The sequence below is a fragment of the Xenopus laevis genome, chromosome 1L (assembly GCF_017654675.1).
Source record: "Xenopus laevis strain J_2021 chromosome 1L, Xenopus_laevis_v10.1, whole genome shotgun sequence".
In the NCBI taxonomy this organism is placed as follows: Eukaryota; Metazoa; Chordata; class Amphibia; order Anura; family Pipidae; genus Xenopus; species Xenopus laevis.
In genome coordinates, this window is record NC_054371.1 from 198,981,178 (window position 1) to 199,000,382 (window position 19,205).

At 40.7% G+C, this 19,205-nt stretch overlaps 2 protein-coding genes across 2 annotated transcripts in view; one reads left to right on the forward strand and one right to left on the reverse strand.

Moving 5' to 3' along the window:
* The window catches only part of map1b.L (microtubule associated protein 1B L homeolog), a 44,472-nt gene extending 38,774 nt beyond the window's left edge, over positions 1-5,698 (forward strand). The window contains exon 7 of the mRNA XM_018265058.2: positions 672-5,698. Within this exon, the coding sequence (XP_018120547.1) occupies positions 672-827 (156 nt within the window). The 3' untranslated portion in view covers positions 828-5,698. The remainder of the gene's footprint in view (positions 1-671) is intronic.
* Positions 5,699-9,226: 3,528 nt separating this feature from the next.
* The window catches only part of mrps27.L (mitochondrial ribosomal protein S27 L homeolog), a 54,290-nt gene continuing 44,311 nt past the window's right edge, over positions 9,227-19,205 (reverse strand). The window contains exons 10-11 of the mRNA XM_018265072.2: positions 12,620-12,748; positions 9,227-10,367 (exon numbers count right to left, since the gene is read on the reverse strand). Of these exons, the coding sequence (XP_018120561.1) occupies positions 10,122-10,367; positions 12,620-12,748 (375 nt within the window). The 3' untranslated portion in view covers positions 9,227-10,121. The remainder of the gene's footprint in view (positions 10,368-12,619; positions 12,749-19,205) is intronic.

Sequence of the window (19,205 nt, forward strand, 5' to 3'; positions counted from 1 at the left end):
AGTTTCAATCAAAAAATTGAGGGTTCCTGCTCCCATTGGAAGTGCCGGCGTCTAGTTTTTGGAGGCCTGCGACCATTCTTGGACGCCGGCGAATATTCTTGGAAACTATTCTTGGATGCCGGCGACTATTCTTGGACGCCAACGACTATTCTTAGGCGCCGGCGACTATTCTTAGACGCCGGCGACCGTTTTTCCGCTTGACCCGAGTATAAGCCGAGGTAGAGTTTTTCAGCATATTTTGGGGGCTGAAAAACTCGGCTTATACTCGAGTATATAAGGTATGTAACTAGGTAGAGTTAAGGTGGATATAGGCTAGCACTCCATACAAGACTAACTTACCTGCTCCACTTCAAATCTAACATATCCAGGCATGGCCATATTGCTTGCTGGATCTTATAGATGACACACAAGCATTGAAAGTTAGTTGCGTGCAGATATAGTACCTTGTCCTGCTGGTTGAGACCAAACATATCTTCCCAAATGTTCACTTAATTAATTTAAGATAAGAATGCTGCATCTTTAAATCCATTAGCAAAGAGATGTTCCTTTGGCTCTTCAGCTGTTTGTGGGGTTTCAGTTCAACATAAACTTGAGTGTATCAGGTTGAAGTCTCCTGCTATTGACTATATTTCACTTTATAATCAAGGAATCTTTCTTTCCTGTTGATTTAGGTCACATTAATCCCTACTCATGATTCCGAAGTGATGAGGGAATGGTATCAGGAGACTCATGAAAAACAACAAGACCTCAACATTATGGTTTTGGCAAGCAGCAGCACGGTTGTTATGCAAGATGAATCTTTCCCCGCATGTAAGATCGAACTGTGAATAGCCCACCAGACTCTTCATCGCATTACCCAACTGATTTCCACAAACCTCACCTAGAGATTACAAATGTTTTATTAATCTGCAGAACTATATTTATGCCCAGCGCTATCCATGCTGACACGGATGACTGTAATATCTCCACTCATCTCTATGGCAAATTGCAATGCTTCCTACACAGGGTTCAAATCACTGCAAGGTCACTTATCCAGGTATAAAATACAGGTCTGTAAAAATGCTCTTGCACATTATTTTTTCTTTAAGCCCAAAATAAGAGCTTCCTTCAGGACAGAAAGTAAATGAGAAAGAAGAAGAGGAGAGAAGGCTTAAACACAGGACTTGGGGGTCAACACTAATACAAGTAAAATATCATTTCTCTTTTGATACCCATAAGAGTTGTCTATGCTGCAGTTTGATGGGTGAAATCGTGGCAGTGTTTTGGTTTCTCATGCATGACAGCCTTTGTCCAAAAAGCCTTTCTGTTGCCTAATTTGTTGTAAAGATCTAACGTAACTGTCCCAAACTTGGCTTAATGAAGAACCTCACTTTTAGATTGACCATAAACTGTAACACTAACGTTGCATGCAATTGTAAACAACCAATCCCTGAAGACAAATCCAGATGCATACGGCCTTGTACTCATTTAGCCAGTTCCAAAAAAAACCACTCAAATCTCTCGTTCGGCACCTTCGATCTTGCAGTGTGTACACAAAAGCGAAAAACCAAAGCATTCAGAAGTACATGCGTTGAACAATTTGCCTTAGAAAGTGACTTGAATGTATAAAGATACTCGATGCACTTATTTTTAAATGTTTGACGGCAATTGTATAAAACAACTGCAGTGTGGGAGATTGTAGCTGGGGAAGTGTGTGTGTGTGCTTGGGAGATCGGACAGGTTTATCTGATGGGGAAACACCAGGTTAGAGAGTTAATGGAGGTTGTGCCAAGACTTGAGCGGCAATGGTTTTTATTGAGGGTATATTAATCTTCCTCTTAAGTGATTTGTTGGTTTTACAAGATGTAGGAACAAATGTACAGTTCTTTTTTAATCAATGTAGGTACTTTTATGTAAGTTTTTGGGTTTCAAGCAAATACCTTTTTTTATTCGCTATGTTTCAGCCACTCTGTGATTGTTGATGAATGTCTCTTGCTGGACATCACATTGGCCATAAAGAATAGGAAAGCAAGTGCTTATGTTTTCTAAGAGCTCGTAGGGGAGTAAATACCAATTAGAACACTGGCCATAATGATTTCAAGCTAAATGAATTTGGTGAATCTATGGTCGCACTTTCCTGGACACCAACCAGGCCCATAACACAGAGACAGAAGCAAGAGTGCTCCTGGTGGTGATCCAGGTAAATAAATTGGGCCCTTAAATGTCTAGTTAAGCCACTGATACAAAAACACTGCACGGTACCAGAATGGATGGCTGGACGATACGGAAGTGATGTAGAATCTGAGTAATAAAAATTACTGGGAAAGTATAACAGTAAATATAATGCCAATATAAAGTGCATGGGGTTTAGAGCCTACAATTTGTGTATTTTTTTTAATCAATGCATTTTATTTATTTCTGACGTTTACACGACTTTAAATATAATTTTTTTTGTTGCACTGAATGTCAATGACGTCAGGTATTTTTATTTTTTTTTTGGACTGGTTTGGTCCATTTAATGCTGTGAATTATGACACTTTTTAATAATTTATGTGATCCACATAAACCATTTTATGTATAAGCATATTTATTGCTTTGCTATTTATGTAATGTTGCAAGCATTATGTTGGCTCCAAAGGGCAATACCCGGTGTGTTCATGTGGCAGTGCTTAATTACCATTTGGCACATTTTTATTAGTTCTGATCCCCATTTGGGCTGCAGAAAAGCAATTCTGTGCCTTGTTGTGTCTGTGCCAGTCCCAAACTGGAATAAATCACATGCAAATACACTGTGGGAGTGGCTAAAAAAAGCATGTGCCCTGCCAAGCTTAGTTTATTTTTTACGTTTGTTCTTATTCTGTGTTTTATTTGTTTTTATTGTATTTGTATATGTGGCATCTATTTGTAGACACTAATCCCTATAATACTCTTCCTACAGCATTGTGGGTATATAATGATGTTGCTGCTATATCCAGAACGCTGTTTTCGCCTCCCCTGCCCTTTACCAATTGTGTTTTGTGAACAAAATTCATTATTGGTTTAAGTCACTACAGGAAATATTAAAGGGGAAATATCCAACTGATAAAAAGGTTTTGTCTTCCCTTGAATAGACTGTAAAGCAAATATTTTGTTGTGTGCACGTAACAATCCTTCTCTGCCTATTTGATTTTCTATACACACTGCAGCTGCCATCTTGGTTACCATGAGGTTTACAAGGCAACCTGGATGGCATGTTTAACAGAGAGGAGATATTTATTGCTCGCAGTAAATTAAACTCTTGCATGTTATGGTCTATTTATAGGAAATAATGCATATTTTTTTTTGCTTTGCCTATTGAATAAAACAAAGAGTTTTGCCCTCCAAACAATATAATGTAGGAGGAAGGTTTTACTGAAAGTGTTAGTACCCCGTCTAGCTTCCTCAACTTGACCATAGATCGGACCTGACTTGGGTAACCATTGTCTCTTCAAATGTTGGTAAGCTACAAGCCCCAGACTATTGGGGTGCTGGAAGTTGTAAGTCATCGTCTTCTGGGGGCCTATGGGGTGCCCACCCCGTATGAGGCCCTGACTATATAAAGTACTATATACAGAAATACTTGGACATTTCATTGGGAAATGAGAAGTGATTGTCTTAGCTCTGCTTGATAAATCAATGCCATGAGGGCTAATTTAATAACAAGTGCTCCAGTCTAATAACCCATAGCAACCAGTTGGAGGTTAACTTCCAAACAGCAGGCCAGTAAATACTACTTTCTGATTGGTTGCTATGGTATACTAGAACTGGTGGAAACTTGACATGATATTAACTTGGAGGCGTGGGCATGATTAGGGAAGTGTTTTCTTGTTATTTAGTGGGCTACATGACAACGCAACTTGAACAAGAAAAGATCAATTATTATTTTGTTTTTACAACATGTGCCAAGTCTCTGCAGACTTAGTGCAAGTGTAAATATATAAAACATTGACTGGGAAGCATCGTTAGATCAAATACTAGAACACTCCTGCTGGAATGATTTGTCCGCTCCCATTTATTGATTTTTTTAAGAATACTGACGGTACTAATAGATGGTTGGGTTGCTGGACATAAATTCCAGATAAAGATATAAAACTGTGCCCACAATGGGAATTTATCAGCACAGCAGGAATCCTTTATGGATGAATGAAAAATTGGCTCTGATGTGAATAATACATGAAATATAACAATAGCTTCATGTAATCTAATCATTGTATATGGATTGGCTGATACTATGGTCTGTAAGAGGTCTCAAGGTATGGACAACTTATTTCTCTCCAGCTATTGGTTACGTCCAGATCCCAACACCTTCTCAAGCTACTGTAAGTATGAGAGGAGTTGTAGACCATATATAAGTGATAAAGGACTTCCTATTGTAAAATATAAGGATATAGGAATTACTATGACGTTCCAAGACTCACAAGCTACATCACTAAGCACTGTTAGTAAACACATATTGTACAGGTTATTCAAGGCTCTTGTGTATTATAGAACATTATGAAGCTTCATACATTGTATTCTATATACACACAATCCCAGAGGTCCAGTGCAGTGGGTACAGGTTGGACCAAGAACTCAAATTCGCAGGCCTTAAAACATTGTCATCTCCAATGCCAAACCATCCCAGACAGGTTAATGGCCCAGCTAATGGTGTGGTTGGAGAAACTTGGATTTGACATTCCAGAATAATTCATTTGATTTCCTTCAATAGAAAAGATCTTCTCAAGCCTTCTGTAGTGTAGATGTGCTGAGCTCAGTAATAAAAGAAACAACTAACATTGTTGAGTTACAGTTCCCAGCACTACAAATCTACCAGGTGATAATGGGACTTGTAGTTTATCAGTAACTGGAGGACCATAAGTTGGACATCTGTGCTGAATAGGTTTGAATTTATAATCAATAGACCTATAAACAAATGATTTGTTGGTGGCCGTATTCACCTCTTATCACTTGAAAGGCTGTTGTTTTTTGTTTCTATTTGAAATACCATCGGCTGCCTTAGGTACATGCCAATTATAACAAACATCCGGATCTGTTGAGAAAGCAAAAGGATCAGGCCTTGGAGAAGGAAAATAAATCATGGATTTCCTTCTTTTTTTTTTAAATCCTACTAGCCAAGTAAAATACGAAAAAGGAAAAATGGAATTAACTCATTTCAAGGACTCTATCATACATTTATGTCATGGTCTTTGGTCTCTGCTATCTGGATAAGACTTTGGACAGAAGGAATTCACAATACAAAGGAAGGAAAAAGGAATTCTTAAAGCTTCTCTGCACTAATATAGCTTCAGGCTCACTGGAACCGCTAAGGAGCCACAAATAACATTCACTTCAGACTGGGCTGTGTTACTCAAGAAACCAATAGCAGCTAAGAACTATTGCTTTAACACTTATGCATGCAGCCGTCTGCCTTCCACTCGTTGGAGAAACCCAGTCTGGTGGCTGGCGGGGAAGCTCCTCACATTCTTCTCTCGTTCTGAATGGTGTTAGTGTCAGTCTGCAGCTGTGTATGGTATTATGTCTTATAATCTCGCATCACCTCTATCCTATCAATTCATATCTAATGTAGACCATTAGTTTCCAGTGAAGTAAATATGTAGTGCTTTTATGATATTTGTGTGCAATACCCCACTTCCACTGAGGATATTTGATGTAAAAGAAACAAACTCAATTCCACAATAAAAGAGAAACAAACGTAGAAAGATTTCCTTGTTGTGATATTTGTGTGCAGTTCTTTATATGAAACCGTATCATTATACGTGTAGGATCCGTTATCCAGAAACTCGTTATCCAGAAAGCTCTGAATTAGAGAAAAAAGCCATCTACCATGGACTATTATAGGGATGCACCGAATCCAGGATTCGGTTCGGGATTCGGCCAGGTTTCAGCCTTTTTTCAGCAGGATTCGGATTTGGTTGAATCCTTGTGCCTGGCCGAACCGAATCTGAATCCTAATTTGCATATGTAAATTAGGCGCGGGTAGGGGAAATCACATGACCTTTCGTCACAAAAGAAGAAATTTTTTCCACTTTTTCCTTTCCTGCCCCTAGTTTGCATATGCAAATTAGGATTCAGTTCCGAATTGGGCCGAATCTTTCACTAAGGATTCGGGGATTCAGCCGAATCCCTAATAGTGGATTCGATGCATCCCTGCTATATTATAATCAAATAATTCATGTTTTCTTTTAAAATGATTTCCTTTTTCTCTGTAGTAATGAAACGGTACCTTGAACTTGATCAAAGACCTAGGATAAGGGATCTTTCCATACTTTGGCTACTAAAAAATAATTTACGCATTGATTAAACCTAATAGGCTGGTTTTGCATCGAATAAGGATTAATTATTTCTTAGTTGGGATCAAGTACAAGCTACTGTTTCATTACTACAGAGAAAAAGGGAATCTTTTTACAAATTTGAATTATTTGATTAATTCGTAATTCGAAGCTTTCAGGATAACGGATCCTATACCTGTATTAAGCAATGTGTTTTTCCGTAGGCTGCAGAGGGACCTGGAAATAGCACCATAGATTCTATGCTCTGTGGCAGGTAAGAGGTTAATTGCCAACATCTTTCATGGAAAACACAGAGATTCAAATATCTGGAATTTGGTAGTTGATTTTCACTATATAGCGTGAAAAATGTGCTTCCAGGGGCACCGTGGAGAGGCGAAGAAGTGATTTAACAGCCATGGTTTTTCCAGTGATGAGTGACAGGAGAATCGGAGTAATGAAACCCATGCGCTCACGGGAATTACGGTGTTTTCATTGTTATAATGACTCTATATCGGCTCACGCAAAGCTGACGGAACTATAACAACAGATTTGCATTTATGAATTAACTACCATCAATGTCCATGGAATAAACCTTCGTCTCAGAAATAGGAATTTTGAGGGTGAGGCCAGATGGGCAACACAGCAAGGCCATAATTCCTCTTTACTGGAAAAAAATTAAGTGCAATCTGCACGTTCCACTGAAAGCAATGCAGCCCTGTATTAAGGGTGTTTTTTATCAAAGGGCAAATGTTAGTTTTTTGTTTTTTTTTTTAACACGAATGAACTCTAATGAACTCACAACTAGAACGGTTTCTTATTTAAGAAAAAATTTTATTCAGCGAGTTCACGTTACAAAACCCGAAAACTCTAATTGAGCGAGTTTTTGGCAAAAAAAAAGCCCTCAAATCAATCGAGTTTTCAGGTCGAAACCCTCCAAAAGAAACGTCGAACCTCATGAAGGCTACTGACATCTTCAAATGGTTCAAGGGACTTAATGGACTCCTACATGACCTTGATGGGTTTTAGATGGTGTAGTTTTGGATTCAAGCTATTTCCAGGGTCGGAGTATAATAAATCTCGAATAATTTGACCCAAAATAAAAAACAACTCGAAATTTTCATGGAAAACGCAACTCGAACCTTTATAAATATCTGCAATAGGGTAGGTGATAAGTACAGAGCCCAGCAGTATTCTGCACATGCCCTCTCTCCTGCCCCCTATACACCCACATTGGTGTCACTCAGAGCTGTGTGATCAGTGTGAGACTGAGCAAAAGTCAAACAACATGGCAGCCTGTACCCACGCTAAGCTAATGATTCCTTTATGGGATAAGTAGTCTCTGAGTGATAGGGAACCAGTATTTACACGAGGTACTCGAGTACGGGGTATATCCCCTTTGTCACTTTATGTGTATTAATGTAACCCAAAAGCTGGGCACAGTTTACACTTGGCCACACAATCTGATATTTTGAGACTATTGGCCCATGTGCATAATGTTTTAATCAAGTGCATTGTGCTTATATCTGTTGAGATATAATTGAGATATAAACCTTGTGAAGGAAGGTTGTGTGTAATAAGGGTTGCCACCTTTTCTTGAAAAAAATACCGGCCTTTCTATATATATTTAATTTTTTTCCCTATTAATAACATTGGGATCAACCATCATTTTTACCGGCCAGGCCAGGTGGCAACCCTATGTGTAATCCATAGCCAGCCACATTTGTATGTGTAATCCATAGCCAGCCACATTTGTATGTGTAATCCATAGCCAGCCACATTTGTATGTGTAATCCATAGCCAGCCAGCCACATTTGCAGTTGCCCAGATACTGTACAAAAGTTTGTTGAAAAAGAGGTGTCCCTAAAATAAATATCTTTGGTATTTACATTCCATACTTTTTATATTACAACATCCTTCCAGAACATTTGAAGACACTGAAGATTTACAAGATTATTCCAGTTCAGAATGTTTCATGGATATATATGGATAAAGTCTACATTATATTTTCATTAAAGTTTAATCCCCAATCTGCCTCTTCTCATTCACTTCAATGGAACATGCACTCTCAATCAGTGGAGAAACTAGAGTGTGCCAGACCCCCCCCCCCCCGCAAAAAAAAAAAAATCTTCTAAAGGGCCCGGCCCACTCCCTGCTCCACCCACTCCCATGCGATTTGCGTCCCAGGTAAGAGAGTGGCTGGGGAGGAAGGTTTTTTTATTAGCTATAAATTACCTGGGACACCACAGTCCGGGCCTTGCGAGTCTGCTTCTTCTATAGCACGAGTGAAATAATCCAACATTTATCTGTTGCTGTTGGTTACTGCCCAGGTGAAAATGTGTCCAGCATTAATAAATAAACCCCACTGCATTCACACAAATGAGAAGAGTGTTATAGCAGAGACAGGCATTTTATTCTAGGGATGCACCGAATCCAGGATTCAGAAAGGGTTTGGGCCAGGATTCGGCCTTTTTCAGTAGGATTCGGCCCAATCCTTCTGCCCAGCCGAACTGAATCTGAATCCTAATTTGCATGTGTAAATTAGGGGTGGGGAGGGAAATCGCATGACTTTTTGTCACAAAACAAGGAAGTAAAAAATATTTTCCCCTTCCCACCCCTAATTTGCATATGCAAATTAGGGTTTGGATTCGGTTTGGTATTTCGGGGGTTCGGCCGAATCCAAATTAGTGGGTTCGGTGCATCCCTATTTTATTCATGTTGGTTCTCTCAGTGGACTATGGCTAAATACCTGTGTGCAATGATCCTGTAAACAACACAGTAAATTACGCAGTAAAGTAACAACAGTTCAGTCGGGAATGACCATATTGCTCACCAGTGGGAAGGGGTTAATGAAAAGTACAAGCAATTCTAACCACTTGCCTGGTTTTAGATCTATTCGTTTTAACATTAGTATCTGCTGAAGTGATTTGAAGTTTAATTAGCCAGCGTTAAATGAAACAATCTATGTTGTAAACGCTTTAATTTGTTTAAAGAAAAAGAAAAGAAGGAAAAACGGAATTACAAGCCATTAGCATTTCAGACAGCACAGATCATTTCCCAGCGGGGACAAGTCATTAATCTCATATAAAACACCAATTTTATCTTTTAGACCTAGATATTTCAGCTGAATGATCAAATCATACAAAATATATAAAGATGAAAATGAGAAATGTTATGAAAATACAAATAAATTAGCAGCCGGAGACATGGATTTTAAAAGGGAAACGACACACTGAAGTATTCAGGCAAGGTAATGCCTCGTTCAAAATATCAAGGGAGTAGAGGTCTTGTCTTTTATGTGTTCTCCGTTACACAGACAGAAAATTTTGGGGTCATGTACAGAAACACTTCTCTGCATATTAGCATTTATACTAATGGATGGATGGTACCTTATTTAGATAAATGCTTCTCAAGAGGCTAAAAGGATGATGCACAACATATTGTTCATGAATCTCCTCTACAGGTAAGGGCATCCAGGAAAAAATACTGCTGCAGCACCTCTTAGTTTAAAAAGTAAAGATTTTGAATTGAATTTATTAGGCCTGGTTGTCTGGCCTAATACATTTTTCACTTTTGCAACTAAGAGGTGCTGCAGCAGTATTTTTTTCTTGTATGTCTATGTAACCCCTGGCAAGGGTCTCCAGTCTGCTTTGCACCCACTTCACAAGCACACACCTTTTACTATTTTGGATACAGGTAGGGGCACGATAGAGAGATAGAGGATGAGTGTGTGTGTAAGATAGAGAGACCAAACACAGGAAACATTATGCTCTGAATATGCCCTGATATTTAATAGGGATAAGTTGTCCTTTACAGCTGAAAGGAAAGCCCAGTATCTCCTATTGGGCTGGTACAGTATCATACAGCAGTAGCAGAACTAGCAGCTTTCCTGGCTTCAAATTCTTCTTTTGCCTTTTCTCTCATCTCCTTTTCCCTGACAGTCAGTTGCACTCGTTCCTCTTGCCATTCTCTGAGTTGTTCTTCATATATTGCAATATCACTCTTCTCGCAGTCTGGAAGTCTCTCTCGGACAAGCTGTGTGGTCAGGTCCTGCAGACTATCAGTTGCAATTTTACCCAGAGATTCCAGCTTTGCACTCAGCTCCTAATGCAAAGACAAGGAGAAATAAAATGGACAAAATATTTTACATTAAAATTAGGCCAGAAAATGTTATTGTGTAGACATGGACATTGCTGATTTCTTCTGCATTGTGACTGGCAGTATTTCATGTGTGCCCATTTGTATATACATCAGCGGAGATTAAACACCAGTTATTTTAATTCTGTTTATGTAAAATGACACCCTATTTTTAATGACAGGGTCTTTGCTATCTGCTCTACTTTCTGTAGATCTGTAGCCTAAAAAAAAAATCTTCAGCTAGAACAACTCGATTCCTGATGTTGCTGGCCCTTTAACGAGTGCTATTATTAACAGTCAGATGACTAGAAAACAGCCTGCCCTGGAGAGTATAAGAGCCACATGAGGATACAGATTTAGGCTGAACTGAATGCCCCAAACCGGCACATAAACAAAAACAGCTAAAGAGGCATTTGTGAGCTATTTTTCTACTCATTGCAAACATAAGTAAGCAGCAGCTTGCAGAGAAACACAAATTATTCAACAGTACAAACAGTGCTTAATCTCTAAGCACAACCCCCCTTTTGAAATCTGGAAACAGACAGAAAAAGAAGGCAAATAATTCAAAAACTGTTGAAAAGTTGCTTTATCCATTGTATAACACACTAAAAGTTACCTTAGAGGTGAACTGTCCCTTTGAGTACGACTCCCACCATAGATGAAATGCCAAAGGCTGGGCAGTCCAGTTTTATATAAATAATAGGCCATGTCAATATAAAAATAATGGGGCCTGAAAAAGTCAATTGTGTTCCCAGGAACATGAGAAATGACTTGTCCCGATACATTTTTGTTTTCTAGTACATGTATGTTACAGGGCAACCCTTTTGAAATAAAAAAATAACAAAAGTGGTATAAAGGTATAAAACTAATATAATCATATATCATATAGTTTTTATTTCAAAAGGGTTGCCCTGTAACATTTTTACTGGCTAACACGGTACAACAACTTTACCTGCTACTACATGTATGGGATCCGTTTTCCAGAAACCCATTATCCAGAAAGCTCGGACTTACGGGAAGGCCATCTCCCATAGACTCCACTTTATCCAAATAATCCAAATTTTAAAAAAATGATTTCCTTCTTGTCTGTAATAATAAAATAGTGCCTTGTTCTTGATCTAAATTAATCCTTATTGGAAGTAAAACCAGCCTATTGGATTTATTTAATGTTTAAATGATTTTCTAGTAGACTTAAGGCATGAAGATCCAAATTATGGAAAGATCTCATCTTGAAAACCCCAGGTCCCGAGCATTCTGGATAACAGGTCCCATACCTGTACTCAGGGCAGCCATCAGGGGGGGACCGGGAGGAGAGTTGTAGGGGGCCCCGAGAGACTTACTTGATTAGCCGGGCCCACCATCTGCTGACTTCGGGAAGGCATGGACGTTTAAGGGGCCCTGGCCACCAATTTTCTCATAATGTGGGGGGGGGCCTGGCCACCAATTTTTTTTTTCTCATGTGGGGTCCTAGCCACCAATATTTTTTATTGGGGGCCCTGACCACCAATATCTTTTTATTTTTTATTAACATGTGGGAACCCTAGCCACCACATTATTTTTTTGTTTTTTTACTGTGTGGTGGGGGCGAACCTGTGGGGTGGAGAGGGCGGACCTGTAGGTGGGGTTTGCGGTGGGTGCAGCCCAGGGGGCCCAGGAAATTTTGTCGTATGGGGCCCTGCGATTTCTGATGGCGGTCCTGCCTGTACGGTTTGCTTTAAGTACTGTACACGCTACTTGGGCTTGAAAACAAAAGAAGGTGTGAACAAAAAAATGCTGTTGCAATCTCCCCCCTCGTGGCTCATTCCTCAGCCCTCCCTTCTCGGTCCTCAGCCCTCATTACAAAAGCTCTCCGTCATCAGCCCTCCGTGCTCAGACCTCAGCTCGTAAGCCAGGCTGATAGCTGAGGAGTGAGCCACAAGGGGCGAGATTGCAACAGCAAATGTGGGCAGCACAGAGGTGTGACTGCAGTCTCTTGGGATAAGCGAGTGTTAGAAGAGACGAGTCTGCATACTTCTTCTTTAGGAGAGCGCATGCAGGAGTGTGTGTTCTCCTGATGATGTCCTAAAATGCTTTCCGTACATTATACCATAGTATGCTATTGGATTATGGTATGTTAGCTTACCGCTACAGTATATTTATTGCTAATTTCTATGTCCAGAGTTAGGGAAGAAGAAGAAGAAGAGGAAGCATACATTTGCATGTTTCAGTAGCAATCTCACCTGGAATCTATGAAGGTAATCCTGCAGGAAGTCAGCCTCTGTCTTCTCTGGATCCTTTTCCAAAACTTCAGACTTTTTCTCCAGATGTTGAGCAACTGCAAAGTCTAAAGAGTCTTTCAGAATGTCAATCTAAAAAAAAAAACCCAAAAACTATTTCATCCAGGAAATATCTGCATGTAATGATTGCATTGCGTGCAATATAAGTACAGAGAGATGCTCTCATTGCTTCCCTACAGACAAGCTGGCAGCTGAGCACGGGGTGGCAGTTATCCCTCGACTGTTGAGCCAATTAGTTTGCTGCCATGGCGCCATATAAAGGGGCTGTGGCAGCAAACAGGTTTACTTATGTAGTAGTAAATGACATAAATTGTGTCAAAATAGTATGGATGTTCAACCTGCAGCCTTGAGTTGTTGCTGAACTACAGCTCTCATACCTTCCAATAGTCCAGCTTTACATGAGACAGCTATGAATTGTGGACTCCTAAGGGAGCTCTATAATTCCTGCATTGCTAGGACCCCAAACTCCCATTGTGTTGTAGTAGTCAAATGGGAGACTTTCTAGGGGTAATTTACCAAGTCCAGGACTGGGTGCAAAGTGCAGAAAATGTGGAATATATCAGGTTTTTGCACTTTTTGCAGATGGAATACAGAGACAAATGCTTTTTAAATGAGCCCTAAATCAGTTTTGTTTTCCCTTCCACCAGTAGCAACTCAGTAGCTTAAAGCGGTGGTTCACCTTTAAGGTAACTTTAAGTATGTTATAGAATGGCTAATTCTAAACAACTTTTCAATTTGTCTACATTATTTATTTTTAATAGTTTTATCATTATTTTCCTTTTTCTTCTGACTCTTTCCAGCTTTCGAATGGGCGTCGCTGACCCCATTAAAAAAAAAAACATGCTCTGTAAGGCTACAAATGTATTGTTATTGCTACTTTATATTACTCATCTTTCTATTCAGGCCTCTCCTATTCATATCCCAGTCTCTTATTCAAATCATGGTTACTATGGTAATTTGGGTCCTAGCAACCAGATTGCTTAAAATGCAAATTGACAAGCTGCTGAATAAAAAGCTAAATAACTCAAAAAACAACTAATATAAAATGAAAACCAATTGCAAAGTGTCTCAGAATATCCCTCTCAACATCATATGAACAGTTATCTTAAAGGTGAACAACCCCTTTAATTGTTGACTAAACTGTCATAGCCGAATACATTAAAGGGGACATATACCCTACCATACATCTTAAAGGGGTTGTTAACCTTTAAATTAACTTTTAGTATGATGTAGAGCGTAATAGTCAGACAATTTGTTCTCAACTGCCTTTCATTTATTATTTGTGTTTTTGAGGTATTTAGCTTTTTTATTCAGCAGCTCTCCAGTTTGCAATTTCCCTAGTTTCCAGTTGCTAGGGTCCAAATTACCCTAGCAGCCATGCATTGATACGAATAAGAGACTGGCATATGAATAGGAGAGAGCGTGAATAGAAAAATGAGTAATAAAAAGTAGAATTCACAATACATTTGGGGGGTTATGTAATAAAAGTTTGCCCTGGAGCAGTAACCAATAGCAACCAATCAGAAGGCAGACATGACTAATCACCTGTTCAAAAGCAAGGATCCTATTGGTTGCTATGGGTTACTGCTCCTGGGCAAACTTAGTGCCTTTTATTTCATATGGGGGTTGTAGCCTTACAGAGTATTTGTTTTTAGATGGGTTCGATGACCCATTTGAAAGCTGAAAAGAGACACAACTGGTGATTATCCCAACAGATCAGTGAACCTCTGAGCAGGTCTATAGAACTCCCATCACATCTCTTTAGCTATAAACTTGGTCTCTCCATATTGGAGCCAAACTAAAAAGCAGGACATTCATAACACACTAAAAATGGCTTTATGCTGTTACTCTGAATTCAGACAGCTACATAGAGTTATATAATGCAATTAGTGGAGTCGCTTCAGTGCAAAAAACGTTATAGACAAATCTATAAATCTAATGTACTTCCCTTCCACTTCCATTAACCTAAAGCGTAATGGCAAAGGTCGACCAAACAAAGCTAAAAATACGACTCTCTCTTTTACTGCACAAGGCACAGTCTTATGTGACAAATTGAAAGTGGTTTCATGTGCTTGTGGGGAAATAGAGAGGAGATAAACAGGTAGGAAAGTGGCTCTGCCCAAACAGAACTAGAAAGTTCCCGAAGCAGAAGACACATTATCTGGCCATAAATGTGAAGTCTTGTAGGCAAGTTCTGGATGTTAATCATCCATTCTGTACTCGCTCAATAAAGGAGAATTGTCACTAATGTAAAAAGATGCACTTAAAACTGTAGTGAATGGTTAAAATGCTCTATCTCACAAATACGTTATTTTTTTTTAATAGAAATGGTGTATAAGTGCACTGCAAACAGCACAAGCATGCCGAGTGTCAGACGTGAATTGCAAATGACATGGATATTCCCCCTTTTGGGTGGTGGCAAACGGGGAGATTTAGTCGCCTGCACGTATGTCATCTAGCCGGCGATCCACATTCTTTCTTGCCGGTTGGAAGGAATTTCGGGAAGATTAGTTGCTCGCAGTAGAGAAGATTTATTGCAGGCGAATAAGTCTCCCTATCTGCCACCCCCTTATGTCGTTTTCCAACCTTCACTACCATATTGTTTGGGTTTATATAGCCAGAAAGGCAAAAACTCTAGACTGGTCGCTATGGGTTACTAGACCTGAAGGCATCACGGTCAGGTGTAAGACTAGCCATAGATGCAAAGATACTATGGTATGAAACAAAAAGTCATATGATTTTCGGACAGTGTGTGGATTGTCCCGACATTTAGCATACCATGGCGATCGGTCAAGTCAATCGGAAAGGTTAAAAGATTTCTGACGGTTACTGATAATATCTCTGTATATATTGCCTGACAATATCAATGGGTGACTGCCACTACTGTTAGTTAGACATAACTTTCATATGATTGGTGCAGCGAAATCCACCTTAAAAGGAAAACTATACCCCTCACACAATGTAGGTCTCTATAAAAAGATATTGCATAAAACAGCTTATGTGTAAAACCCTGCTTCATGTAAATAAACCATTTTCATCATAATATACTTTTTTTAGTAGTATGTGCCACTGGGTAATCATAAATAGAAAACTGCCATTTTAAAAAATAAGGGCCGCCCACTGGGATCGTATGATTCACAGTGCACACAAACAAACCATATATGTAGGTCACATTAACCAATTAACAGACGGAGTTCTGTCTTTTGCTTCCACACTTCTTCCGGTTAGTTAGAGCTGCAGTATTTCTGGTCAGGTCATGGGCGGATTTTCATTAATGCTTGGGGAGGCTAAGCCTCCCCAAACCTGCCTGACAACAAATAAAAATTTGCTTGTACAAAGTCTCCAGCTAGGGGTGAGGGATGCTACTTGCAGCCTATTGTATCAGACACTTAGTGAGACTGTTAATGCGGTGCCTGGGCATGGGTGTCCGCAGAAAATTTTCCAGGGTGGGGCAAGGAGGCATCTGTGGGCGGGCCTGTGAGATAGGTGGGTGTGTCACTGCCATCAGGGGGTGGAGCTATGCCACCGGGTCAATCAAGGGAATCCTGCACAGTTTCCCTAATTTGAAAAACCATCCAGGAAGTTTTGACCCGGGCAACCCTTCAAAATACCGGTTGTCTGACAAGTGGCAACCCTAGTTCACACAAAGATGGCAAAGTGGCAAGTTCATGTATAAATACCCCCAGAACTCACAAACAGATGGTACAGGGGCAAGTTCATGTATAAATACCCCCAGAACTCACAAACAGATGGTACAGTGGCAAATACATGCATAAATACCCCCAGAACTCACAAACAGATGGCACAGGGGCAAGTACATGCATAAATACCCCCAGAACTCACAAACAGATGGTACAGTGGCAAATACATGCATAAATACCCCCAGAACTCACAAACAGATGGCACAGGGGCAAGTACATGCATAAATACCCCCAGAACTCACAAACAGATGGCACAGGGGCAAATACATGCATAAATACCCCCAGAACTCACAAACAGATGGCACAGGGGCAAGTACATGCATAAATACCCCCAGAACTCACAAACAGATGGCACAGGGGCAAGTACATGTATAAATACCCCCAGAACTCACAAACAGATGGCACAGGGGCAAGTACATGTATAAATACCCCCAGAACTCACAAACAGATGGCACAGGGGCAAGTACATGTATAAATATTGCTGAACAAAATTGACACTATCAGAAGGGACATTACACTACTCAACCCCCCTAGACTTCCACCACCCTCCCTCCACACTCCCCAGTCTCTCCTGTGCTCCTTCACCCCTGTCACTGATGAGGAAGTCTCAAAGCTTCTGGCCTCTTCTCACCTTACCACCTGCCCGCTTGATCCAATTCCCTCAAAACTTCTCTGCAATACCAATCCTTGTCTAATCAAAGCCTTAACTCACCTATTTAATCTTTCACTCTCAACTGGACTGTTTCCTTCTCAACTAAAACATGCTCTTGTCCCCCCCATTCTGAAAAAACCCTCTCTTGATCCCTCCAAACTTGACAACCTCCGACCTATCTCTCTGCTACCTTTCATCTCTAAACTACTTGAGCGCCTAGTCTACAACCGACTTACCTCATTCCTCTCTGACAATGACCTGCTGGACCCCCTACAATCTGGTTTTAAGCCACAACACTCCACGGAAACTGCCCTGACTCGACTAACTAATGACCTTTTAACCGCTAAAGCCAACAATCATTTCTCACTACTGATACTGCTTGACCTCTCAGCCGCATTTGACACTGTAGATCACCCTCTCCTCCTCCAGTCCCTCCAGTCGCTTGGCCTTCGTGACACAGCCCTGTCCTGGTTCTCTTCTTACATCACCAATCTTCCTTCAGTGTCTCCTACAATGGAGTATCATCTTCTCCCCTTCCTCTTTCTGTTGGAGTTCCTCAAGGCTCTGTCCTGGGACCATTACTATTCTCCCTCTATAATTCCTCCCTTGGCAAATTAATAAATTCGTATGGTTTCCACTACCACCTCTATGCTGACGATACTCAGATCTATCTCTCATCTCCTGATCTCAACCCAGAACTCCTAACTCGCGTCTCCTCCTGCCTGTCCGCTATCTCTACCTGGATGTCGCAACGCTACCTTAAATTAAACCTCTCTAAAACTGAAATGGTTCTCTTTCCTCCAACTAACACCAGTAGCATCCCCGAAGTATCCATCATAGTTAACAATTCCACTATCACCCCCTCTCCTCAGGCCCGGTGCCTTGGGGTTATCCTAGATTCTGCCCTGTCATTCACTCCTCATATCCAGTCACTTATTAAATCATGTCACTTCCACCTAAGGAACATATCCAAAATACCATCATTTATCACCCAAGACGCTGCCAAAATTCTTATTCACTCTCTCATCATATCGCGTCTAGACTACTGTAACTCTCTTTTAATTGGCCTCCCCCTCCAGAGACTGTCACCTCTCCAGTCCATAATGAACACTGCTGCGAGGCTCATACACCTCAGCAACCGCTCCTCCTCTGCCTCGCCATTCTGTCAATCACTGCACTGGCTTCCGTTACCTTTCAGAATCAAATTCAAATTAATGACACTGACTTTCAAAGCACTTCATAACTCTGCCCCACCCTACATCTCTGAACTCATCTCTATATACTCACCCACTCGCTTACTAAGCTCCTCTACTGACCTGCTACTCAACTCTTCTCTCATTACCTCCTCACATGCTCGCATTCAAGACTTTGGAAGGGCTGCACCCCTCCTCTGGAACGCTCTCCCACGGTCTGTCCGACTTTCTCCCAACCTTTCTGCTTTCAAAAAATCTCTGAAAACGCACTTCTTTCGAGAAGCCTACCCTCACTCTGCTTAACTACCAAAGGCAACACCACATACAACACCACATTTCTCACCCACTTACTTCGATCTTGCCCACTCCCACACCTTGTGTATTACTCCCTTCCCTTTAGACTGTATGCCTATCCATAGGGCCTTCCTCACCTCTTTGTACCTGTATTGATTGTGATGTTTGTTACTCCATATATTCTATATATATATAATTCATGTGATGTAGTTGTATAATCACATTTACTTTACAGTGCTACGCAATATGTTGGCGCTATATAAATACATGTTAATAAATAAAATAATAAATACCCCCAGAACTCACAAACAGATGGCACAGGAGCAAGTACATGTATAAATACCCCCAGAACTCACAAACAGATGGCACAGGGGCAAGTACATACATATATAACAGCAGAACACACAAACAGATGGCACAGGGGCAAATAATTGTATAAATACCCCCAAAACTCACAAGTACAAGCAGGGTCGGACTGGGGGGCCCGGGGCCCACCGGGACTGCTGGTCCAGGGCCCCCGCCCCCCTACTGCGCCGCTCGAACGCCGCCATGCGCGAGCGGCGCTTCTCGGTGCGCAAGTGCCGATGCGCATGCGCAAGCGGTGATGCGATGCTCATCGCCAGAAACTTTTTTAAAATTTATTTACTATTAGAGGGGGTCTGGCCCGGCGGGGGCCCACCGGGTTTTTT